The sequence below is a fragment of the Lichenostomus cassidix genome, chromosome 2, assembly GCF_008360975.1.
Source record: "Lichenostomus cassidix isolate B80296 chromosome 2, HeHo_3.0, whole genome shotgun sequence".
Lineage (NCBI taxonomy): Eukaryota > Metazoa > Chordata > Aves > Passeriformes > Meliphagidae > Lichenostomus > Lichenostomus cassidix.
In genome coordinates this window covers 100,401,153-100,428,136 of record NC_139482.1, presented here as the reverse complement: position 1 = coordinate 100,428,136, position 26,984 = coordinate 100,401,153, and the positions used below count along the sequence as shown (strand labels likewise).

Sequence of the window (26,984 nt, the reverse complement as noted above, 5' to 3'; positions counted from 1 at the left end):
ACTAAATGAATCAAGGGGTTTGACTCCATTTTCCAGCTCTTTAGGAAAAGGCATTAATGCTCAGAAGCCATAATTACTGTGGTCTGAAAGTATCAAAGCTACCTTAAGCATTATTATGACTATCACCATAAGGAGAACTTAATGAGACACGTCTATGACAACTGGGTGTACAATGACCAGAATTACTGCTCTTGAAAGTGTATTATTAGTGTTAATCATCAATTAATTATTGCCCCATATATAATTGTCTCTTAAATAGTTAGGATTTTTTTTTTAAATTTCTATGTATGTATTTGTTTAAGGAGAGGAAATGTAATTTGTTGAATAAAGCAATGACATTTGCAAGTAGTCATACTTAAGATAAGTTCATATAAATTAATTTTGGATCTTCCTATGTGCTTGTGATCTTCAGTGGTGGGTGCTTCTTTCTCTGTAGGCAGAGATGTGTGGTATTTAAATTGCACAGATAACAAAGATCAGTGTGTTACAAATTGTAATTGTTCAGGAATTGCAGGGTTTTTTGTGTTATGTGTTACCTGTAGAAGATCAGACTTTATTCCTCAGGCCCAGTTGGTTCCAGCACCAACACTAGGAGCCATCAGGAAAAGTCTCTTCCTTTGTGAGTAGAAAGTCTAGCAAAACCTTTGGCTCATACAGTGGCACATGCATGGTAGGGGGGGAAATAATTTAATTAAAACAAACAAAAAAAGGGTTTCATGCCAACACACAATGCAAAATCTCATTTAATGAATAAGTAACCAGGTATTTCTAAACTTGTTGGCCTCAGTCAATCCATAGGTACTCCCTGAGTGCCTGATCCAACGTTCAAGTTGGTGGTAAGATTCCCTGCCACTGGTCATGGATGAGGCAGACAGAGAATGTTTTAAGTGTAGGACAGATGCTGACTCTTGCAGATGAATGGCTGTTCCAAACCAGCACACCTAATTATGGACAAAAATTTTCATGACAGACTTGTTTTATTAGACGAGACGTGTTAAGGAGCAAGTAGTATAACACCTGCCAAAACATTCTAGCAGATTTTGTGCTGGAATTCTCATAGTCAGTTTAAGTAGCCTTACAGGCACTAGTAAGTAAAAAACTGAAGAACAGATAAACTCACATTCTCACACTCTATCTCAAGGAAAAAATACACTACAAATGCTAGACCACGACTTCAAGCTATGGATGGAAGGATACAAATGGAAGCATCCTTGACAAGATCCTTTGCATGTGATAAAAGACACCTGCATTGTTATCTACATGATGTACCTCAAAAAAAGTCCATAGCAATCAGCAAGACATTTCCATAGTGTGAAAGTGTAGTATTTACATAAAGTACTACATAAATCCTTTCAAACGTGCACGTTAGACACAACATATCCAACATCCACCTAGACATATTTGCAACAAGTAATTCTGTAGTTTGATTGGTGACATCTTTTCAATCAAAACTGTTCCAGGTGTAAGGACCTCAGGCTCAAAAATACTGCTTCACATGGAACTCACCCACATTATTTTATTTATCTAAGATATTATTATCTGGTTTTGCTCATTTGCTTGAAGAAGCAGGTCAGATTAGATCGTGTCAGCTTTCATTGTCCATATATTAACTAGCTTTGCATTTCTCCCAGGCTACCCTGGTGTGTGGGAAGAGCTTCCCATAAATATCTGCACAGCCATCTTTCTATCCTCCTTCGGATTCCTCCATGAAATCCTCTTTTCCTGGAAAGCCTATCAAAAAATGGATCAGGGTTAGACTGCTGGTGCACCAAGGCAACAGCTTGTCGTCTCAAGTAATACTGACTCATAGTCTTCTTCTCCACCCCCAGGATTCCGTCTGCCTGCATGTGTTGTCCTTGATGGTTCAACTATTCACTCTTTTTGGACCATCTTCTTCTTCTTTACAGTGTGCTTAACCAAAATGTGCCCATAACTAAATATACAGATTAAGATACATATACACACAGAAGCATGCACATACCTTTAATATGTATGGGTGCACATGAAAACCCAATGGCTGAAGTCTGGGATTTGTAGTCTGTTTGCATTTGAAAATATAGTAAAGCATTTCTGCGACAAAGAGGTGTTCACCATAAAATGTTTCCTTTCTTCTCCTTTCCCTTTCCCTTTTCCTTCTCTTCTTCCCTTCCCTATTCCTGGTTTTTTATCCCCTGCAGTAAAAATACTGGAGAGTGGTGGTTTTCTGTTGTTTTGGGTTTTGGTTTTGTTTGGTTTTTTAATGTATATTCCTTGTGGTTGCAGAAGTTTTTGACTGTGCATCACTCAGTTTTATTTCATTTTTCCTGTTTCCTGGGTAAGAGGTTGAGCTGGTGACTACTGATGAACCTCAGCATCAAAGTCCAGCTACCACTGCTCTCAGTGAAGGCCTTGCCAGAAGGATTATAAGCACACAATATGCCAACATTAATAAATTAACACCTAAATTTGCTGACAAAGAGCCTGGTTAATATAAAGTTTGCCTTGTGAGTTCCTCATGTCATTCCAGGTCAGCAGCAAATTCCATGGCAAGTTCAAGTGACACTCATATCTCTTAAAACTAGGAAATAGCCACCTGAAGTACAACCCAGGGGAGCATTAAGACTGCACCTGGAGCTCACAGTGGCTCTTGGCATTAATTTGCAAACTAATCTCTTGCACTGATGGCATGGAGATGGCAGCTGTGTGGGCAAAAGGAAGAGAGGCATGTAAATCAGGAGACAAGTCCTGATGCCTCATTTTTCAATTAAGACCATGACCAGTGATGATATCCACAACTACTTTGGACAAAGACCAAAGGTGAGAGTGGTCTGTCATCTCAGCAGCAGTCAAATCTCTGTCTGTATCTGATCCTATAGGTGATGAAGTTGACTGTGAAGGAGCACAAAGAATTACTCCATCAGAGGCTGTTTCAAGGAGATGGGTCTCAGAGTTTGAGTGCAGTATATGTGCAGGATTCTCATTTAGTAGCACTTACCTGGACACAGGTTTTCCTTAAAGAATACTTAAAAGAAAGTTTTTCTTTAAGAGTACTGAAAGTGCTGCAGTATGTTCTGTTTCAGGAGTCATGGTGTCATGTGTATGTACATTACAGGAAGACTGAATCACTGATCAAACAACACAGAGTTCAGGTTGTACAGCTGTACCTTAGCTCTGGATTTCCTTGTTTTCAGATGTCTCTATCTCACTGTCATATGGGAACAGAACAAGACTGGGAAACCAGAAACTGAGTCTTCTCCTCACTGAATTGCCTGGGGGATTTGTTGATTTTAGCAGGGTGGTGGGGTTTGTTTGTTTGTTTGTTGGTGTTTGTTTTGTTATTTTTGTGTTGTTTGTTTGATTGATTGTTTTGATAAGAGGAAAAGTATGTGAAATTGGGCTATTTCAAGAAATTCCAGTAACTACACATACATGCAGCTGGGGTACTACTGCAGTAGATACATTTATCCCCCAACCCTTCATCCTAGATCTCCAAATCATTTTAGAAGGACATAAACTATTCCCATCTTACAGGTGAAGAAACAGAGAGAACAAAAGAAGCAAAGTGATGTGCTTGATCCTGCTTGAGGCTTGAGATGGTGATTAGTGCACAAAATAAAATACACACACAAAAAAAATCTTCTGTGCTATTTTTCTCTGATGCCATTACATATACAACAGTAGCAATCTAATACATGGTTCCCAATATGCCAACTCTCAGTTGTATGCCAGTCCAGACCCTCCCTGTTAGATTGGCCCTTGAGCCAGCCAGGCTCTCCAGCCTTTCCTCAGCCCACGCAGTCTCCCTTCCCCACCCAACTAGTTCCTGCCTGGAAATACCTAACCTGATATTCAGATTAATGTATTTGCATTTATTGACTCCTTTGCTTCCTGGTCTACTGAGTTCAAATTTGCATCTCTTTAGATCTACTTAGATATTGGCACATATAAGCTGATAGCTCACATTCTTCTGAATCAGAGATGAGTTACTAAGATCCCAGAAGGTATCTCAAAGGGACAAATGGGACTGAATTATCACTACTCTCAGACCTCTTTTTCCATCAGTTTCACATCCCTCCAACTGGTCCCTTCCTAAGATCCTTTATCTTCCTTGCTTCGTCACCAGCTCTCCCCACTCTCTTCCATCCCAAACTCCTCTCAGCAAGCTGCTGTTGTGTAACACATTTAATTCTGTTCTTGTATACAGTTTTTGAAACTTCTTGCTATTTTCTTATATTCACATAGCATTTTTCTGAAATAAAATAGAAACAAAACCTAAATCCTGGCAGAAATTGAGTTCAGCACCCTGTCTGCAGACCTTTGTCAGATTTTAACTGGACTGAAGTAAGACTCAGGAGTAGCACTCTTTCATAACCCACATGAATACAAGCTGGCTGGAAGTCTTCTTGGCACCTGATTCAGCCAACAACGGTGTAATCCATTTAGTCAGGGAGAATTGGGTACATGCCTCTGCAGGCAGCCAAGCTCTTTTTTTGCTGATCTGAAGGGTGGTAGGTGCCAGTGGGAAGCATGTCAGGAGAATGATTGGTTTGGGACACGGCTTGTTATCCTGGTCTGTGCAATTGCTGGGGCCTGTCAATCCTTAAAAATGTGAGGGGTGGAGAAGTCAAGAGGTTACTTCCTCAGAACCCTTTGTTTAGATAACCCTGGCTCTTGCAGGAAGCACACTGAATTTCAGGGTCAGTTACACACATGTATTTAGACTTCTGGAGGAGGCAGCCTTCAGATGTGTGTGTTTGCACAGTCTTTTGAGGGCAGATGTGAACTCATTCTGCTTGTGCTCCAACTCAATCAGCAACTGTGTAATTACACTTCATGTAGTGCTGAGCCCAGACAGAGGTATGGACAGACATTGGCACAACATTCAGCTACTAGTCAAATATATGCAAAATATAGCACAGGTCCATTCACTGAAGAAATAATTAAAACTGAAATTGTTGTTCCTCTCAAAGTGGAGGCCAACAATATTCAAAAAGACTCAATGCTTATCTTATTTACTGTGTTAGAAAAGGATCACAGACTATGAGGAAAAGATTATATAACAGAGTAAACAACCACTAAAAAGTACCCAAAATAAAGAGAAGAATTGAATGATGGTTCTTGACATGTGCTGGTTTCTACACAGAACTTTTCAGCTACTGAACTGGGAGGTAATCCAAAGAATTAAGTGTTTTATCGGAAATAAATATACACAAAACTAGAGGGGGTACAAATAAACACAAACCCCCATGTATAATTTCTGAGGAAGATGGTGATAAAGTATGAGTTAAGAAATTTGACAATGTACAGGGACAGATGGTTTGTAATAGACGGTACCAAAAGTTTAAAGAGCTGTCTGGTCCAAAAATAGTTTCTCTGTTTAATTAAATTAGCTAAGACATGAAAGAGCAATTACAGTCCCAAAGTAGCTCCTGGGTAGGCTGATTCTCTCAATAATTTCCAAATCAGCTCTGCTCACTTGATATAAAAATTATTTCCTTTTCTTTTACCATCATATAGGGCTTGAACCCCTGAGTGCCTGGTTGAGGTACAAATGTAAGCTGTAATATTTTTTAACTGTGGGAACAGTTAAAGGGTGTCAGGTATATTAAGAAGCTTTATGGATTTCAAATTCTTCTTGGATTCAAGCACTGGCAACATTCCAGGTTCCAAGGTTTCTGTTTAAAATGAGATTTAATGTACATACACTGTAGCATTGCCAATAATATCTTGAACTGGGTGTGTTTTATTGAGTGATTCATAAAGTAAGACAGACAAAGTATGCACAGTGGTATTGGAATTTGGGTGGGATCAAAGTACTGATTTAGTGTAATCTGTTTGTCAAGCACAGCATACAGGAAATCTTCTTTCTGAATGAAGATGGATTTAGCCCATGAGAACCTCAGTGTATTTCCAACTGTCATTTATTCCAGTGAACCCCCATTTGAAAATATCTAGGTAAAACTAAAAAGCTGCATCACTCACCCTCATACATTCCACTGGCAATGAGACTATGGCCCTACAGTCAGACTTGTTAGAAATAAAACATGGGAAAACATCATTGATTTAAAGATAAACTGTCTGCAGTTCCAACACAACAGAAAATTCTATCTGTTCTCTAACAGAATGGCTGCAACATTTTTATTTAAATATGATTTTGCTGTTAATTAAGCATCCTTAAGCCTATTGAGCTGGGTATGCCGTGATTGTACATTTGCATGCATGTACCTCACCCTCTCTGCACTCTTCCTGTTCACATCTCTTTCCAGGCAGCATTTTGAAAACCACAGTGCTGATTTTGTTTCTGAGACTAAGAAGCCACTTGAACTGAGAACAAGGAGCTCTAACAGTGGGAAACTGAGCCCTACTTAGATTGCTTCATACTGGTAGGAGGGATAATGCTGTCCTGAGTTCCATTATTAAAAAGCAAGCTGTCACATTTATGAAACACCAGTTTAAATACATTATGTTTAATTCTTCCTTGACTCCTGATCAAGAATTAAGTCTCTCCTTTTTATTATATACTGCTTGCTAAAAGAGTGTTATGGAAGACAAGGAGCTCACAAGACTCACGTTCCTACAAAACAGAGGCAGAGGGGACAAGGGGAACTCTCCTGCTAACAGGAGCTAAAAGGACTCTAGGTCTGCCCCTAGTGCTGGAAAGGATGCGGTACAGGAATCAGTGCACATACAATGTTTTCTTTAGCTTTCTACCTTTCACTTTAAAAAGTAGTCTCCCGTTTTGCACTGACCTGTGTATAGAGAACTAATATTCCAAAGATGTTATTTAGTTCTCAGAATTTCCCACCAACTGTGATTTTTTTAAGGTTATAAATGCTATTAACCTACATGTTAATGGATTAGCTTTAAATAATATATTACATCATTTCCCTCAAATGTATTTTAATATTTATATTAGGTTAAATACACAGGGAAGATTTTAGTTTGTAATTTGCCTCAGTGAGAAATAGATGAAATAGAAGGCTGCACTTGCTGTGGCATCCTTCAGCTACCCATGAAAAGTTAATTTGTACAGTTCTCAAAATGGTCATGGAACAAAACTTTGGGATATTAAGAACCTGAGAATAAAGGGAAGATTCTTTCTCCTGGAAAGCTTTAGCTTATAAGCAATAATTATCTCATGATATCTTTTGATAAGCAAGCACAAAAGCATGCAGTGAAAGCATGCCAGTGCAAGTTAAAGGAGAGGCAGTGAAATTTTGGCTTATCTTGAAAAAAGAAACTGTAGAGTGATTTTGTTTCTTTGATCTGGAGACAGATCTTTCATGAAGATAAGAGCTGGGAGCAGCATGTCTTGCTTTAAGGTAGGATTTAGGTAATCTTATCTTCAAAAATCTCTGCATCCTTTTTTCTTCCATGTTTCACTCCTGAGATGCCACAAACACAGCATATGTACATTGAGCCTCATTACTTGCCTAGCATACTTCTTCCCTTGGACTAGACAAACCAATCAACCAGCCCTCACTGTGAGCTTATTTTTTGGGTGCCAAGTCCAAGAATAGGTGTGCCATAGGTGTCCTCCTCAAAGACATGTTTATGTCCTCACTCCTGTGTTGGAATAAATAAGACATTATGAACTTTCTGTTGTTGTGGGATAACACACCCAGGCAGCTCTGCATCTGGATAGAAGTCTTTGAACTCCCACAGCATGGTTAGCCTTTCCTTCCTGCAGGATAAAGCCAGACAGTAGTTCAATTTTTTCCCCATCCTCTGTGCAAATCATTTGGGACCCAGCTTCCCAGATCCTTTCTTATTTCCAGTGGTCTGATTTCCTTACTTTTCAGACTGCTATCTCTTCTGCAGTCACAAGCAATTGCTATGACCTAGGTCACCCAGATGTCCAAGTGCTCTCATTCTCTGTGTAGGAGCCAAAGGGGATAATCCCACCAGTGTAGTTCATCTGAGATTTTTTGGAAGAGGAATTACAGTCAAGTCACATGGCCAGAAGTTCTGTCAATGATAGTATCTCACATAAAGTCCAAATTGCTCAATGGCTAAGCTCCTCCCTTGCTAATGACTACATATAAACCTGGACCAGGGGGTTTGGGACCACATCTCCAGCGTTACTGTCTTACTCAAACTCACACTTCAACTCTTCTAGTCTTGAAGAGCTCAATGAGATTTTTTTGGTTATGTTCTAATACCAAAATGAGACTTCGGACTCTTTCTGGATTTTGATGATATTATATTTTCACTCTGCCAGAGCACCAGATTTATTTTCTGATATATTTTACCACCCTTCTGATAACATAAGAAAGATTATGGCTGTGGTAGCTTCTCTTTAAGGTTATCCTGCAGATAGATCTTCACTTTGCTGATTCCATTGCTGAAGATAACTAGTGGTAGTTCTCTCTAAGCTATCTCTTCACAACTTACTACTGTATTACATTTTTATTCTCATCTATTCTTAAAACTTTTCTAACTGTGAAGGTGAGAGAGACAATTTCATGATTTATATGTGATGAAGGTATGTCTGCATACCCTTAAAGTCAGAGCTGGCATAGAACTTTTCTTGGCATTTAATTGCCCTAAAAATAACATTTAAAGCCTCCTAGTGTACTGCAGGATCTTTGGATCTAATGCACCCATCATCTTTAAAGAAACCTCAAAAAGTGATTGAGGGGGAGGTTAAAATAGCTGAACTGATAAAATAGGCTGATTTGTGCACATTTCCAGTTTCTGCTCCTCAAGATAATTTCTTAGCTACTAGTTATGTCAGAGTAATCAGCACTTTTTTGTGTAGTTAAGGTCCTGACAAGTAATAGCTTATTTGAAGAGATTGCTATATTATTACACCTCTTTAGAAAATTAATGCTGTTGGTCTTGTAGTGCAATCCTTTCCCCCTTGTAAAATATTTCATTAATATATATTTAAAAACCTACAAAATAAAGCACACTAATTTCTTATTTCTTTTTAGGTTTGAACAAACTCAAATTATCTGTGTTGGAAGCAAATTCTGAAGTCCATAAACAGGCAGTACTACCACTGCTGCACAAGGAAATTGGAATATTAAACAAAGAGTTCTCCTGAAATGAAAAATGCAGTCATCATTAACAGCAATAGTTATAAATTGTGTGGTCAAAACTTTGCAAAACTGCAGGTTTCTTTAAGGGCTAATTTACCCTCACAAAGGACATAGACCCAAAAGGGGAATTTGGAGTTTACATCTAACATCCTCTGCATTTCAGGGCTGTTTAGACTGGTGATGGGAAGAGGGGAGGTCAAACTCCGAAACTCAGACTTAAGCTCATTTCCACACACAAAAGTGTTATTCATCGCAGAAACAAAACAAAAGAAAAAGAAAAAAAAAGAACTCTATATTTTATGCTGTAGATTTTTTGGATTGATGAGAATTTCTTGATCAGATTTTTCTCCCTCTGAAATTCCTTTCTCATGTTGTTTTCCTGTCTTCTGTTGGGAGTACAAAGATTCCTCTCACTGTTAAACCTAAACAAATGAATCAACTTTAGTCTTATGTAGATAAGACTAAAGACTTTGACATAAGTCTTCTCAGTCACTGCCTGGCTTGCAATTGAATTTTAATTTCTCCTTTGCAGTTGCCTCATGATTGTTTATAATGAACACCCAGTTCCACTGATGCAGACAAAAAGATAGGAGTGACACCACAAGCTGGCTTTAGACACCCTTCTCACTGCCTAAACCACTGTAAGGTCAGGATGGATAGATGCATTTTCATTTGAAAATTTCCATTTGAGCCTTGTTTGGAAGGTCCCTGTTTGGGTCTTCTGTAACCAGAGGAAGCACCCATCAATGTGCATTCACTGCCTGTGGATTTAATGAGAAAAATCAATGTGAAGTTCAAACCTCCTCTAGCTGGCAGCACATGCTGGGTATGTCTTAGACAAACCTGATGCTCACTTGGCAGGACAAATTTCTGAGAGTATAAGAGCCCTGTTATCTCTCCTTGGCAGTATGCACAATAGAAGCCTGCTTGCTTGACAATAAAACATTGGCCTTAATATAAAACCCTTTTCATAGTTTATAAGGCTAAGCTTAATTAAAAGGAGAATTGTGTGTGCTCTCCTTTCATTTAGTGGTAAACACAGGCTCCTTCACCTCATACAAAGCTAATGGTGGTAAACCAGATACTGCACCACTCTGTATGAGTATAGTGTACTGTGGAATATACTGCTAGAAGGAAACAGCATGCCTATTCAGTAAATCCAGTTGTAATTTATGAGAACCTTGTTGGGCTGCTCCTGCACTGAGCTGGAAGACAAGAAGTTATCATCAACCTGCTGCAAAGACTCCCTGAATTTTGAAGTAGAGATCTCCAATTATCACTCCACCCAAACAACATATAGTTGGTTGAAGCTGATCTTCCCACCCCCTTTTCAATCAGAAAGGAGTCAGAAGCATGACAAGAATGGAGCAAACCAATATCAGCACCACCAAATGTAAACAGACAGTTCTTGCCATTTCCAGGGACTCATGCACAACAATCATCATGCTGTCTTTACAAAGTGTCCTCAAAACTGGCAGCCCAAAGGGAGGACCTGCAAAACAGAAGATGGTTCAGGAGCTACAGACATGACCAAATTGCAACCTTGAATACCCCTCAGTCAGTGAGCTCCCTGTTTTGAACTGTGCCTTGGTACAGGAAATCACATCATCCTTTTGTTTGGATTACACTGCAAACACCTGCATGCTCAGGTGTGGTTTTGTACGGAATGATACATGAGAAAGGACTCATGCAGCCTTGTGGGTTCACATTAGTATTTTCATAAAGTTCACGTGGAAAAGGAGTTTGATAATAAGATACAGAGCTTTCATCAAGAACTGATTGCATTAATTCATCTGCTGTAGGGAATTTACAGGATGCAGCAGCTGGACTGATTTTGCTGGACTGACTTCATGAAATCACATCGATGATTTCAATCTTAGGAGAAAGCTCTAACTTGATTCCTCTGTGACACAGACATCCAGCCTAAACAGCTGCTGTTGACTGGCTGTCATGGTTTAATCCCAGACAGCAGCCAAGCCCCAGGCAGCCACTCACTCACTCCTCCGCCAGTGGGATTGGGGAGAGAATCAGAAGGGTAAAAGCTGGAAAACTCAGGAGGTTCACATAACTCATAGGAAAGCAAAAGCTGTGCAAGCAAGCAAAGCAAAAGGGGAATCGATTCACTAGCTCCCATGGGCAGGCAGGTGTTCAACCATCTCCAGGAGAGCAGAGCCCCATCACGCATGATGGTGACTTGGGAAGACAAACACCATCACTCCAAATGTCCCCCCTCTTCCCTGATGTTGACACTCTTTATTTACTGAGCATGATATCATATGGTCTGAAACACCCCTTTGGTCAGTTGGTGTCAGCTGTCCTGGCTGTGTCTCCTCCCAGTTTCCCATGTGCTCTCAGCCTCCTTCCCAGCATGGCTATATGAAGAGCAGAAAAGGCCTTTGGCTCTGTGTAAGCCCTGTTCAGCAATAACAAAAACATGTCTGTATTACCAACCCTGGTAATTTGTGTTCAGCACAAATCTAAAACATAGCGCCATCCCAGCCACTGTGAAGAAAGTTAACTCTACCTCAGCCAAACCAAGCCAAATGACCAACTTATTTAGTGATATGGACAAATAATCTATTGCATCACCAAGCCTTGACTTCTGCTTTTTCAGGATATCTCAGAATTTTCTTTTTACCTGTATAAAGCTGTACCTTTAAATTAGTTTGCTTTTCATTTGTTGCTCTGACTGAACTTTTCAAAGCCTCAGAAAGACCTACTCCTAACATGCAGACTAAATCCATCTGAAGCTAATTTATGTCTTTTTCAACTGAGCCAATATTTTTCTTTAGCCAGTTCTTGTCCTTTCTTGGTGCTTAATTTGTTATGGTATTTTCAGTGTTCTCAAGTTGTACCTCAGCTTCTGTTTTTCTGATATAAGCAAAAAGGTTTTTTTTTGTTCTTTCCCCATCTAACAGAGGAGAAATGTTGCACTATCACCAGCTTGGGGCTATGGGACATCACTTGCAAAGAATGAGAAGTCTTGCATCACTTTTCACTCCTTTGATAGGAGATTGCCTTGGGGATTAGCAGTGAATAAGCAGAGTAAATCTGACCCTCTTGACAAACATACGTCTCTTCTGCCAAAAATGTTTCCCAAGCACTTCAGGAACAGTGCATCTGTTACAAGGTCCTGTCGCTGTTGAGCCTCTAACAGAGAAAAGAACCCAGTTCTCAGTGGCAAGAAGGAAAGACCTTTATTGTTTTGATTTCTTCATATATATAGAGTTTTCAAAGGTCACCCAGACTGGTCAGTCAGAAACCTCCCCCTAGGCCTGATTGGCCAGGCCTGCACCGTCCAAATCCTGGGACACTGTTTTCAATAACATCCAAACTTTATTTATAAAACACAAAAGGAATTCTCAAGGGAAAGACCTGTGCTAGCCACAAGGTCCAACAAGAAGCGTGCTGGTAAGCTTTACACAAACAACTCCCAGGTTTCATTCAACAGCAATAATGCCGCTCTTCGAAGTTCTTGGCAGTGAAGCTGCAAAGTAGGATCTTGCAGAGGTTTACTCCCCTCTAACCTTTTCCAGCAGATTTTTCTCTTCAGAAGGGAGTGGCTGGACCATGCAACTGCCTCAAACAGGAGATGTTAAAACATGAAGCAACACTACAATAAAATAAAGTAGCAGCCAGCTGCATAGTCTCCTGGCATTAATGTTGGAACCAGTGGGTTATGAAGAACCTAATTCACTTTTTGCGTGTGCAATGAAATGAAATAACTCTCCTCAAGCTAAAAGAAAATTGCAGTGGCTTAAGACCTGTGTGACTGAAATCAGAATCAGGCTCTTATTTTCACCAGGTCATTCCTGTATTTCTCTGGTTTTCATGTCTCAGGACTCTCATGATGCTTTTCCACGGCAGCTCTTTTCTAGCCTTTGTTTAAGTAAACAAACTTTGATTAAGTAAACATTTACTTCGATCAAGTAAACAAACAAACAAAAATAGCATCTCCCAGAGCTTTAGCCATTTCGTAACCACTGGATTTTGCACGGCATCTAGGAGCTGGAAGCTGTTCCTCCCACTCAAAGAAAACAGCTTGCTCAGCAGCAGCTGCTTTCCTTTTAAGAGATTTTGGCAGTTTCTTGGGCAGGCACCAGAGAGATTTCAGTGGTGGACGTCATTACTGTCCTGCAAGTTTGTGTCATCCAAGGGACACAGAGACATTTCTCCCCAGCCAGCAGAGAGTTAACTTGCCTCCTGTTCCCTGCCTTGGGAATAAGAGCTGGGATGGCAGCCCATAGTAGGAGGGTCTGGATTGAATTCTCCAGTGAAGAGGAGGGATAACATTTTTGTGTGAGAAAGATGCTTGCCAAGAAATCAAGAGGGGAAGTAACACGGGAGAAAGGAAGTAACTCATCAGTGTTTGGGACAGATGACAGCAGTTTCAGGATCTGGGTACACATCAGGGTCTTGGATGGATCTTTATCTACCTACGTCACTAACAGAAAAAGAAAGCAGCAGGAGGAAGGCAGATGCCTTCATAAGCTTACCAGCACTGCCAGAACCTCAAAAACATCCAGTTTCCTACCAATACAGGCTAACTAAATGCCACTGCACCACTTCTAGAAGGAGAGAGACTGAGGTCGTAGAAAACATTTCAACATAGGACTAGTTTTCTACCCGCATGAGCCACATTGGGGCAGAAACATGTGAGTAGGGGCAAAGAGAAGGGCAGCAGCAGCCCCAGCTGCCATTGCTCCAGACCACTGGAGGACACGACGCAGGGACTTGCAGCTCTAACAGAAGGCTGCTAAAACCAAAGCCACTTGGCTTTGTAGTTCCCAAAACCAAAATACAGCTGGGTGCAAAGAAGTGAGGTACATAATTGCTTTAAAACTTACAATTATTCATTGAATAAGATGCTACAAAAGGGGGAAAAGAAAAAAAAGAAAACTTTTGGGATGCAAAGACTTGTTTTCCTTTGCTTTTAACTAACCATTTGAAAACACTGCAACATGACCAATTCTGCAAAAATGTTTTCCTGACCACAGCGTCTTGCATGCAGACAAACACAAGGATTATGCCAGTTCCTGGAAGAATGAGCGTCAGTAGCTTTTTTTAATACCGGAGCACATGTCTGTTTATATTGTTTTTCTCTCTTCTTATCTCCCTAATTTTGGGGATACATTTTTAGTTGTTTTTGATGTTTGTAGGCTCTTTGTTTAAACAAGCACAATGGGTTACTTTTTCCTCTGGGTGTTCATTTTTGTTTGGCTATTAGATTTTTTGCCTGTACGATACAATTGCCCTTAAAACCTCTCTCCTGTGCTTCAGCCTGAAGGGCTTCTACTGGATCTTCTTCATGCCACTGTTTTAAAGAGTTTGGTGTTTGTAGGTAGATAATTATTTATTTGCTCTATTCAGAAAGAAGCTCTTGATGTTTGCTCTGCACAGTTTTTTAGTGAGAGCTCCTGTTTCTCCAGTGTGTATTTGAGAAATTTCCCCAGCTAAGATGAAAGATGGGAATCTGACCTGCTTTCCTGGGAAGATTTCTCAGGCACTGTTTTGTATTTCGGTGGTGCTGAGTCAAGACAGCAATTGGACATGTACTTATATGCCTTTGAAGTCGGTGAGATGTGTCATTGTGTTGAAAATGGACAGGTGTCCCTGCCCATGGCAGTGGTGGTTGGGACTAGATGAACTTTCAGGTCCCTTTCAACCCAAGCCATTATATGATTCTATGGTAACATAATTCCAGTGTGTCTTGCTGAAATTAATTCAGATGGCAAAATGCTTCATGTGTATAATAATGAAAAAAATCCCGGACTTGAAGAATTACAAAATCTGCACCAAAGAAAAGGAATAGATGACTAATGGGATACATGAAAGGCACAGAAATGTTTAAAGATGTGACAAAACCCCAAAAGAATCTATGGAAAGGTGATCCTGAAGCACAACATTGTCTGTGAAAGAACAGAGTGGGGTGGTATAAAACCTTAAAAATTTATATCTCCTGTCAATTTGTAAAACTAATTACTGGCTGCAATTTGTGAATCTAATTAGAAGCTGCTTTAAACTGAATGTCCTATGAGTGCAAACTGTACTTATTCTATAGTATGGAGTGTATCCCATTTGCTTGTTGAAATACCTTAGTGTATAATGCATTTTTGTGGAAAGGCAGTGAGCAGCGAGGATCCTTTCAATGTTCTGAACTGGTTGTCTGTAAACCTGTTGTGTTTTGTTTCTCTGTTAAATTCTCCTATAAAAAAGAAAAAACCTTAATTAAATCAAAAACATCTCTCTGATGAGCCTCTCCTTTGATCTCTTTTGATAATCTCTCTGCTGACAAGCTGTAATACTCTGCTAGCAATAGTTTGTGCTTTCCTTCATGGGGATAACAACTGCTCTGCTTCAGGCAATTCCTTGGCCTAGGGTCTGGGATCTCTAGAAGAGGGCAAACATTTCCATGCAGCTTATTGGTGTGAGTGCAGGACTCCTGTGGAACTAATTAGTGTTATAATGAGCACCACAACAGTTTATTGCCAGGAAGCATATAATGACCTGGCAGTAATCTCACAATGACTAATCAAGATTTTCTTCAGTTCAGTCTAGCAATTTTACCTGATAAATTAGTGCGGGAAAAAAAAAAAAAGCAAAATAAAACTGTAAGGAGAACAGAGGCTCTGGTTTTAAATATGTAATGGGTGATGCTCTTCTGCTTTCCTGGGGTTACAGTGTGCAATCCTTTTCGTTAAGTTCTAGACCCTTGGATACCAAAAGCAAAGTGGTTATGACTCCTTCTTCACTGATTTCAGAGGACTAGCCTTAATCTAATGAGCTTAACTTAAATTTGGCATTTGATGTGTGGGGTGCAACCCTACTACTAACATGAGGTTGACTATTTAAATCCAAATTGGGTGTGTATTACCGGGGTTGAGTAAAGAATGGAATTACTATTTTGCAATGATTTCTGCATACAGCAAGAAAAGAAAAGAAAAGAAAAAAAAAGAAAAGAAAAAAAAAGTAGATGGATTCAGATGGTTCATAACCAGAGCAGTCCCCATCCTGTGCCTGGCCCAGCACATGGTGTGTAGGACTAAGCATATGCACAGCCCCCTGCAGGATGCTGTCTCTCACAGACTGTTTTTCTCACAACAGCAAATATTTACACTGCAGTACACGAAAGACAAGGAGCCACAGGAGTGGGTCCAGCGGAGGGACACAAAGATTATTAGGGGTCTGGAGCCTCTCTTATGAGGAGGGACTGGGCCTCAGGAAAGGCTGAGAGGGGATCTCGTTAATGCATATCAAAGGCGGCTGCCAAGAGGATGGTGCCTGACTGTTTTCAGTGGTGCCCTGAGACACGAAGAGGAGAAATGGCCATAAACTAAAGCACAAGAAGTTTCACCTCAACATGAGGAAGAACTTTTTTACGCTGAGGATGGCAGAGCACTGGAACAGGATACCCAGGGCTGTCGTGGAATCTCCCTGTCATTCAAACCCCACCTGGGCACGTTCCCGTGTCACCTGCTCTGGGTGACCCTGCCTTGGCAGGGAGGTTGGACCAGACGGTCTCCAGAGGTCCCTTCCAACCCCAGCGACTCCCGGCTCTCTCCGCCCCGGGGCCCTGTCCCGCCCCATGCCCGCTGCGGGCCGGGCCGGGCCGCGCTGGGAGCGGGGGGCAGCGGCGAGGCGGGGCCGGGCGCATGTGACCGGCGGCGGGGGCGGCCCGGCGGGGCTGAGCCGCCTCGGCGGGGCAGTGCGGAGCGGCGGAGCGCCGGGGATGCGGAGCGGCGGGGCCCCGGGCAGATGATGGCGATACGCGAGCTGAAAGTGTGTCTGCTTGGAGTGAGTAAGGGCGACCGGGGGGTCGCTTCCCCCTGTCCTTCCTTCCTCTCCCGCCCCGCAGGTGGGGGCTGTGGGGCTCGCTGAGCCGGGGAACGCTTCCAGCCTCGCCGTGCCGCTGCCCGGGGGCGCCGCGCTGAACTCTGCCGGTGCCGGGCGGGGCGGGGGGGCTCGGCCGCGCTGAATTCCTGCACGCCGAAACTTGGCAGCCGCGCACCGGCCTCCGCGGGGCGGCGGGAGGCTCTGGGGCGGCTTGTTTTGGTCTTGTTTCTCAACTTTCTAGAGGGGAGAAGGGCGTAGCGGGCTGGGGAGGCGGTGAGTAGTGCTCTTCTGGGGGTCTCCCCAGCGGTCCCCAGGCAGGGGGGTCGCCGGCGCAGAGCCATCTCCCCCCGGCGGCGATGGCCCTGCGGAGGGTTTCCCTGCGGTGCCAGAGCCCCGGAGGCACCCGGGGGGTTTGCTGCCCTCCCTGGGGGCTCGTCACGGGCGGCGGTGGTCTCGCCGAGGCCCCGTTCCGGCGGCGGGGAGCGACACGGAGAGAAGCAGCCGCGCTGCCCAGCCCGGGACGCTGTGTCGGGTGGCTCCTGCTGCCGGGGCTCTGTCCCGGCTCGCCGATGTGCTGCTCGCTGCTTTGTTTAGTTACTTGGCTGGGTTTATTCAGAGCTTCTTTGACTCGACTCCTTACGGGAACGTCCTCTTTTGCCGTTGCTTTTTTTTTTTTTTTCCTTCTTTCGCTTTTTTGGTGAACTCGCGCGTGCGTTTCACATCTGGAGCAGCAATGTGCTTAGCTCTGCAGTTCGGCTGCGCCTGCCCCTGTCTGCCCGGCACCAGGCAGCTTCCCGGCAAAACGTGCCCACCGAGCCGGGACAAACACTGCCGCAGGGCAGAGCCACCTCTCCTGACAGTAACCATCCCTACTCCAGTACACAAGTTCTTTACTTTAGTAAGTCAGACATCTCCAATTACCCCGTGCAAGTTAGGCTGCTTTTAGGCCCTTGTCTCCATAAGCACTCAGAGAAGCTGCATGAATGAAGGTGTTTTAGAGTGAATTTGCTTTCATGCCATTCAAGTGAATTGAACATTTGAAAACCAAACACAAATAGATGCTCCAGTTCTCCCTGATTTGTGTTGACACCTAGCCCAGCAGGAGCGGGTACCTTGCCCTGAAGTCATTCTTGCCACGATGTGGTGCCAGGGCACTGGAGAGTTCAGCCCAAAGTATTTGTCTGTGACCATTCCTAATTTCTTGGTTAGAATTCCTGCCTTCAACTTTTAAAATGGCATAGTGACAAAAATGAGTGTGGTTTGTACAAACACGAGGAGTCTGTGGTAGAATATGTGGACGTGTCTTTGTTTATTTTCTTCTCCAGCAGAAAATGTTGTAATTTTATAGAGATGAAGTGTCTTCTGGAATGAGATTCCTTGTGTCCATAATTTACTTATGTTTGGTAATATTAAACTTACTGGAGGTTTTGTAAGGCAATTGTTTACTTTTTTTAAGACAGGAAAAGAAACCTATAATACAGCTCTGTGTTACTAGGAGTATGCAATTACTCTGTAGATTCACTGAAATGATGGGGTAGCAGTGGTAATGCTTAGGGAGATGTGTCTGTAGTTATAGACATTAGTAATTAGTGAGATGTTCCTTCCTGTGTTTTAATAGGGCATAGTCCTAGATAACCTTCTCCTTCTGATCACAGACATCTCATTTACCGTGGGGATTGACACTCTATTTTCCCAAAAGAGAGAAATCCTTCAGATGATGAATCCCTTCAAGAAGCTCAGACGTTTCTAGAGCAGGGAAACTCCATACCTGTCTGTGTGAACAAATGCAGGCATTCATCTTCTGATCTGCTTGAAAGCTAGATGGCAACTCAAAAATACATTCTCAGATCAACCAAAAGAAGTCTTGACAGTTGTTTTTTTTCAGTAGGTCCTGGACCTGGTAGGTTAATCTGCATAGTATGTAGTAGATCTCTTGATAATCAAACAAGTCTGGCATGTCCTAGTCCCAAGACAAGTTCTTATCCTTGTTAGAAATAGGGATTAAGTTCGTTTGTAAATCTATATCCCTCCCTACTTCTGAACACAGCCCTAGGCTACACCTCTAGATGACATGGGAGGATCACTGATGGTCTCTGGCCCCGAGCTGTGCAGAGGGCTTGGGCTGCTTCTGCCTGTTCAGAATTTCCCAATGGGGAAAAATTGCAGTTGGCACAAAGTTTGCAGAGCCACCTTTTCCACAAGTTCTGAAGTCCCTTTTGTCTATAGAGGGTCTAGATGAGAAGATGAAGTGGAATAGGAAAACCAGAGCTGTGGTCCACATTGCTAGCCCTGCAGTGCAGTACTCCGGGGCCAGTGAGTGGCCTGGAGCCATTGCACTAGAGATGGGGAGTAAATTATTGACCCCTGGATGTAATCCCACATTGCCAGGAGGGAGCCTGGCCCTGTAGTTTTTAGCATTAGCCTAACAAAGTGGGATTTGGCTAGCTGCATTTCATTTGCTCCCCCTCCAGAGTATCTTCTGGTTTTTAAAACTCGCTCTGGGTGTCATGGGAGTGAATTGGAGCAGCCAGGAGTAGTGCACTACAAGATGATGGTTGTGGGATTTGTAGCTGTTGAAGGAGAACCAGCGAGAGAAGGCCAGGGGAGAAGTCTGGGGCAGCGCAAGGCTGGGAGTGAGTCAGTTTCGAAGGAAGGCTTTGTTGATGGTAGAGCTCTTTGAGCAGGGATGGTTCCAGCTTGCTGGGGGGTGGCAGGAGCAGGATGCCTGCCTAATTGTCCAGTGCCTCACAGCCTCAGGTGTAGGAGCTACGGAGCTGCAGTTGAGCAGCTCTCTTTGGTATGTTGCCATGCAAGTGTCCTCCAGCCTGCTCCTACCTAAACTACTTCCTCCAGTCAATTATTGCTGCTGGGCAGTGAAGTATCTGCGTGTGGAAGGTGTTCATCTTCCTGAGTGCTAACGCTTGAGCTCTGCTCCAAGTCCTGTCTTGTCACCCCAGACTCTTCCTGGTCTCTCAGTTCAGTCTGTTGTTTATTCCCACCAGTTGTCCTTATGTTAGATGCCACATGCTTCTGGGGCTGAGCAGGTTTTCGCTGCAGCTCAGTCTATGCTATACAATGAAGTGCAGCTCTCATTTGACTTCTATGTGTGCACCTTGTTGAGGGGATGGAGGAAAGAAGAATGTAGGGGAGCTGGTGTGTTCCTGAGCCATGCTTTAGTGCTGAAATGTGGCTGGGCTGTGTAGCTGCCAGGTTTCCTAATCTGTCTGTGGCTGCTGAGTACCCTGTGTCTTAGCTCCCAACATTTTCTTTATGTGGGCTGGAGGAGCAATTTACAGCTCCCTGCCAAATCCTGACATAATTGTGTGTGGCAACCGCAGAAGAGATTGCCAGGTTTACGACTAAGGCAAAGTTTCTTGTCTTTGTCACTTCCTGAGGAAACTTTGACAACTCTTCAGACTTTGGGAGGTGGCTTGCTAACTACCATCTAAAGTGACCTCCATTACTCCTTTCCTTTTATTTTTGTTTGTTACATTTTTGTGTTGTGACTGTGCATCACAGGACCAAAGGAGGTAGGATTGGAAGAGGCTCAGAGGTCATCCCTTGTCCCTAAAGCCCTTCTTATTCCTGACATATGTTTGTTTCCTCTGTCTTTAAAAACTCATGATCTTCTCCCTGGGGTTATGTCCCAGTGCTTAACTGCTCTTACTGAAGGAAGTTTTTTTCAAATATAGTGCCTACATCTTCCTTATCTGAGGCTTCATTTCTTCACCCTTCGGTTTGTGCCTCCATTTTCTTGCTCATAAGAAGTCACTTGCTGGCCTGTGTTCTGCTAGCATGAAAATGCTGTCTGAAGCTGTTAAGCCTAAATTTGTAAAAGGAGTGACACTTCCTCTGTGGAAATTATACTATGATACTGAACACAGATGACTGGGAATTTTTTAGTTTATGTCCAAAATATTTGTCACTTCAATGCTTTTATGGCCTACATGTCCCCAACACAATTAGGAGAGCTGCTGTTAGAAACAAAACTGCACCCCTGGCTGGGTTGTACCAGGTAAGGACTTTTCTTCTCACCAGGTATGTGCAAGGTGGCCTCCATGTAGAGGTGAGCATCCTGCTGAAGGCAGTAACTCTACACAGTGCAAAAGCCACACGTGCATCAGCAGCTGCAGTATTGTAGACTAAAACAGAGAGAAGAAAAAACAAAGGGGATCGTGAAAAGAGGAAAGATGTACTGATGAAGTAAATGTATGCCTTCTATAATTTTGTCCACAAAAGTATCCTGTCTGAGTGAAGAATAGAAACTGGCAAGCGATTTTTTTTCTCCGTGTTAACGGTTCATCATCACCTACTCATTCATTCTTATTTCATTATGTGAACAAGTAGCTCTATCATGAGAGAAATTTTTGAGTCATGACCACATGGCTGTCTGTCTTGTGGAGTCACTGGTTTGAAGTGTCCATCATTGCAGCTTTTCCATCAAAGGAGCCCTTTGATTTGTATCTCTTTCCTAGCCAGGTATGTTTTTCCATACTGGAGTACATATTGGAGTGAAACATCAAGTCACAGGTAAAACTGAACAGTGATTTAAAGTCCATGGGGAACTGGAAGACAGACACATAGTTAGCTGAATTGCATATACCTCATTTTCTTGGGAAATGTTATTCTTGGTATTCCTCTTTGGTTGAGGATACTCTGAAATTTGCACTTAATGTGGGCACACAGCACTTCCATATTCCATTGCCCTGCTTTTCCAGTCAAAGGAAGTGTCCAAGATAATGAAGGAGACTGAGACTGGTGATTTAGTTTTTATTATGTTTTTCAATGTTGCATAAAAATCCAGTTATGTACCAAGCAAAAAAGGCCTATTCTCTTGTATCAATAAGAATGTGTCTTCAGAAGCCCAAAGCAGCCTTTTCATATTATTTTATAAAATATTTAAATGGCTACCATCAGATTTTTGCAATATATACTTTAAATATGTAGGTTTAACAACAATTTCTCAGAATTTAGAATTCAGGATTTCATATTGACCTTGGCCCTGTTGCTTTCCTGATGTACCTACAAAACTTCTTTCTTTACTAATTTGTTCCAAGAGTTTTGTGTGGGTTTGCTTAGAAGAGCAGGCTGGAACATCTTTCTAGGAAAAGGTGATTGTTGAGGCTACACTCTTGCTTTCGTTTCCAGCAGCCCAACCAAACTGGATTTCTGGAACAGCAGAAGGAGGAATTGGAAGCAGGTTTTACTTTCAGTAGCAGCAAAGCCTCAGAAGAGGAAGCTTGTTACCACTAATCTGCTGGGTAGCAAGAGTACCCTGTGGCTGGTGTGTGTTGCTGCTCTTCATGGGCTTCCATCCACTGATAACCAGCTCTCATCTCCCATCCTGTGCTTGTAATTTGCCTCTTGAATGAGTCCATGCAGTGACTATCACCCAGAAATCATACACAGGCTGTAGTCTTACTGCCTCTCAAATTCTATTTGTTTCTTTAGTTCATAGTGTTGCTAAATGGGGTTTTTTTTAGGTTTCTCCAGCCCCTTGCTTCCGTTGCTCTTTTTGATTTCTGGCCAAAAAATTGGGAAACTTCTTGGTTTACAATAATTCTGAGAAAAAAAACCCCAAACCTAAATTCTTTCTTTCTGCCAAAATAAGGAAGCTGAATGGTGATAAACTAAATTTTTTTTTTCATATGGTTATATGCAGTTTTAGCCCTACTCACTGAAGTAATGCTGAGGCAGACTATATGAAGCAAGCAGAAACTTCATGCAAACAATATGTGGGGAAAAGGAAAACCATCTCATTTTCATCAGGTGGTTCCTTTTAACTGGCTTAAGTCATATTAACAAGACATTTTTAATTTGCATTTGAAGTATGTTTTCTGAGACTCTGCTTAATGGTAGGACTTGTTTCTAAGGCGATAGTTGGATTTATTGATAGGGTGTGTTGTAGTTACAGTGCAGTTGAGCTGCCTGTGGGCAAAGAGTCTGCTGGGCTTTTGCTTGTGGTGGTGTTTATAAATTACAGCGCTGGTGCATTTTGCTTGTGTTGGGCTGTGTCTGAGCTGGGTATAATGTGGCTGCTGCAGACTGCAAGTACACATAGGGGCTCAATAGACTTATTCTGTCTAAAATTTCTCAAGCTAATTCCTTGTTGAGCAAAGCATTTACAGGGAGGCTGGAGCCAAAACTCTGCTGCTCTTTCTCTTTTGCCTGCCCGCTGCTCCTTCTTACAAATGCCATTTGCCCAGTCTTCAGGGCTGTTAGACCCTCCAGGGACTGCTGTTAGTCATGGATTTCCTGGCCACATCTCTGTTCAGATAAGATCAGGACAGGCACACTTTTTTTTTCCCATTTCCTGCACTGTGGTTTTGAGGGGAAGCAGAGTGGCACATTGAAGTGAACACAACTGGCTTTGGCAGGTTTGCACTGTTACAGAGTGATAGAATGGTTTGAGTTGGAAGGGACCTTAAAGACCATCTGGTTCCAATCCTGCTGCCATGGGCAGGGTCACCTTCCACTAGAGCAGGCTGCTGTTGTCCCCAGCTTCCTCACAGTTCAGGTGCTGCCTCAGAAAACTGAGTGCAGGGCAAGGGGGTTCTCCTCAACTTCAGTGGCTCATCAGCTTCCACTGATGGGGAGGCTGTTTTTGGAGCTGTGGTCTCCATCCAGAGGCCTGGAGCTTCCTCTGCTCATGTTTTTCTCAAGCTGTTCCTGAGGCCAGCCGAATGCCCAACACATGGGTAGAGGTACCTTCCAAAAGGGCTGGGAGAGGAGATGGGAAGCTAGGTAGAGTTTGTCTACTCACAGGCCACCTACAAGTCTTACCTCCGTCCAGTGCTAACCACACCCATGGGTCAGATCATCATGCCGATGAGTTGGATCATCCCACACTTTCTGAGAAGGCAGAGCAAGCCTCCAGTGCTTTGCTCCATGTCATGTCCCCCCCTACCTCTTGATTGTAGGCTGAGTGGAGCTTATGTGAATATAACTGCTGCCCTTCACCAGGTGTCTGGAGCTGCTGCCATGGGACACGCGCTTCCAAAGTAAATGAAAACAAAAGGTGTTTTTATTCCTATGGAGTTGTTTTTCTTCTCACTACATTCCTTGTAGAGGCTGGGTGGTGGTGTCAAGGTGAGAGGAAATGTTTAAAATTCCGTCTCAACTTGTAAGATGCCAGGAAAGGGACACATTTCAGGTTTCTTTTGAAACATCTCGTACAGCCTTTCCGTGAATGCTCGCCGTTTTGAACACCACTGCCAAAAGACAAATCCAAGCTTTAGAAAGTTGCCAGTGGAGGTGGATGGGAGGCCAACAGGGAGCACAGCCTTTTGTAAGCACATGCCAGTGGTTGATTTATGGTCCCTGGCCTTATAGGGCTACTCAGAAAGCTGAACAACGGGCAGTGGAACAAACGCCTTTTATTTTTGCCTGGATATTTTTAAACAGAAATGCTGGTTAGTGCATGGGTTTTATATTTTTTGGAGGAGAGGGTAGAGAAGTTATGGTTTTTCACTTTTTGTTTTGGCCAGAGTATGTTCTTATTTGGGCAACATGTGGAAGCGCATGTGCATGAAATTCAGACATTAAATACTTTGTGTCCCTGAGTTATTGTTTCCTCCTTTGTCAGCAGAGTGACAGGATGCTGCGGACGTCATTGGATGTCCCTGTTGGACCCGTCAGGGGACTATAATCCCTGCAGGGGACTATAAAAAACTGTAAATTATAAATATCAGGCTCTTACAGGAATTCACCTACACCTAGAGACTCTCTGAAGCAGATTGCTCTTTCCTTTAAAACCTGTCTACAGAGCCAAAATGAGTTCCAAGAGATTCCTAAAGTAGGTTTATTTCTGAGAAAAATGAAATTTTGTGTCTATTTAATTCTGCAGTAAACAAAACTTAAGTGTTGATAGGATCTCGTGGTTCATCAGCAAAGCTGTGCTTCTGGGCAGCAGCACATGTCTGAAGTCACTTGCATCTCCTTCCATGCTCACTGATGACCTGTGGGATACAACTGGAATAGCTTTAACTTTATCTTATGCTGATAACGCATCTCCAGTTCTGCTGTTATGTAAATTCTCCAGATCTACCCATTTCTTACTGTGAGGGACTTCAGCAACAGAAAAGGAATCCTCACGAGTTCAGTTAGCATCTGGTATGTGCCAACGCAGAGAAGCTGCACTGGGAATCACTGGACTTACCAAAGACTGACTGAAAAGAGCATTTCCTTGAATGTGGTGTGGTGTCACAGCAAGGCTCAGCTTGACTGTTGAGACTTTAATTCATTTCTGACTGCTTGATTTAAGGGGGTGAAAGTACATTATCACTATGGTCAATGGTTTAGGATTTACAAGTGTATTGCAACTGAAATATTTGAGGTGTTGGTAAATGTAGTCACAGTTTTCATTTTGATCAGTCTGCCGTGTATGGAAGCAAATACAAAATTTGTTTGCATTAGACAGTCTCTGTTAATTGAAAAAACCCCAGAGCATCAAAAGAATGAACCTCTCACTGACTGATACACACCACTATCAGCCTCTAAGGGTGTACTTCCACTTTGTGGCTGGATGAATCTGGCAGTTGACTAATTCCTGGAGGGATTTAGGAAATGAGAAAGGTAACAGGCTTCCTATTCAAGAAGGGGGATCTGTTCTATCTTTTTTCTTCCTTTTCCTTTGCATACTAAATATAAGTATTTAAGTACCTGTTTTAAGAGTCATAATATCAACACTTGAAATATACCTGCTAAAGCTGATGTGAACAGGAAGCTTCCAACCACTTTCAGGCCAGAAGTCATTCATGGTGCATAGTCCATGCTGACTTCAACCTAAATCAATACTGTGCAGACAAGCTTACTTTGGGATATTCATTTCTTGAGTGTGCTACAAACATGGGGTTTTTTTGCTACATTATCCCTTACACCAGCAGTTTTACTTTTTGGATATTATTGCTCTTGTGAAAAATCCAAGGCAAGTTGAAGGTTTTTTTTGTCTCAGTTTGGTTAAATGTCAGTGAAGGAATTAAACCTCGCTTCAAATGTTATGACTCTGGCAGCAGAGTGTAGTTTATGTGAATAGTCTTCAGGATCAATTGTCCTGTCCTTTGATACTTTTTTTTTTCCTGCAGAGTGGGCTTGAAAAGAAAACAGGCATGCCAGGGCATTAGACGGACAGTTGGAACATGTTTTATGTGACAAAAATGGCAGTTGGATAAAGCCAGATAATATAAATTTGATTTGGGATTATGTCACTGAAACCCTAATCTGAGTAGCATCCTTAAGCATATATTTGAGTCTGAGCATTAGAGTAATCCCTTTCCAGCAGTGTATCAGGGTACATCCTTCAGCCTTTGCTGCATGGGCTAAATTGAATCCCATGCTTAAAGCTCAGCATATGCTTTATTGCACGGCTGAATGCACTGCTGTGTGGAGGACAAGATAAAAAGTTTAGGTAAATAAAATATTTGAGATAACACAACTCATGACTGATTTCTGTCATTCAAAATTAAAGCCAAATGGGGTAGCTCAGTTCTACCTCAGTTTTGTGGCCAGGTTTGCTTTCTCCATGAGGCTGATGTGGAGAAAGGCAGACAGAAAGCAAACCTTTGACACCACAAATCCAAATTAAAACAGATTGTTTGAAGGAGAGTGGTAGCCCTGCAGCCTAAAAAGTTCTTCAGGAAAAGTTTATGACCAAAGAATGGTTTGGGTTGGAAGGGACCTCAAAGGTCATCTCATTCCAGCCCCCCTGCCACGTGCAGGGACACCTTCCCATAGACCACATTGCTCAGGGCCTTGAACACTTGCAAGAATGTGCAGACCTGTGGAAAAAGGGGAGTAGAAGTTGGCATAGAGGAGATTTGGAGGAACAGGGTGATAGAGACTAAAGGAGGAGGAGGTGGAGTACTGAAACTGTGACACCAAGGGAGAATGTTAGGGAGCGTTGTAGGGGGACTGGTGAGAGGGAGTGAGGAACACAGAGGAGTAAAGTCAGGAGAAAGGGAAAGAGAAGCTGAGGACAATAAAACAGAAAGCTACACAGAGCAAACCAACAATTTTTGTGTTGGAGAGGAGAAGGTGCCATAATATGAGCAACAAAGCCTGGTTGTGCTCATTTTAAGGGCCTTTCCCTAAAAAGTTGAATTTTATGGTACTAGTGCTACCAGCTTTTAG

The 26,984-nt window shown here is 42.5% G+C and overlaps 1 protein-coding gene across 1 annotated transcript in view; it reads left to right on the top strand.

Moving 5' to 3' along the window:
- Nucleotides 1-16,684: 16,684 nt before the first annotated feature.
- Nucleotides 16,685-26,984, top strand: part of RAB31 (RAB31, member RAS oncogene family) — a 59,704-nt gene continuing 49,404 nt past the window's right edge. The window contains exon 1 of the mRNA XM_085052537.1: nt 16,685-16,817. Coding sequence (XP_084908663.1) covers nt 16,779-16,817 — 39 coding nt within the window. The 5' untranslated portion in view covers nt 16,685-16,778. The remainder of the gene's footprint in view (nt 16,818-26,984) is intronic.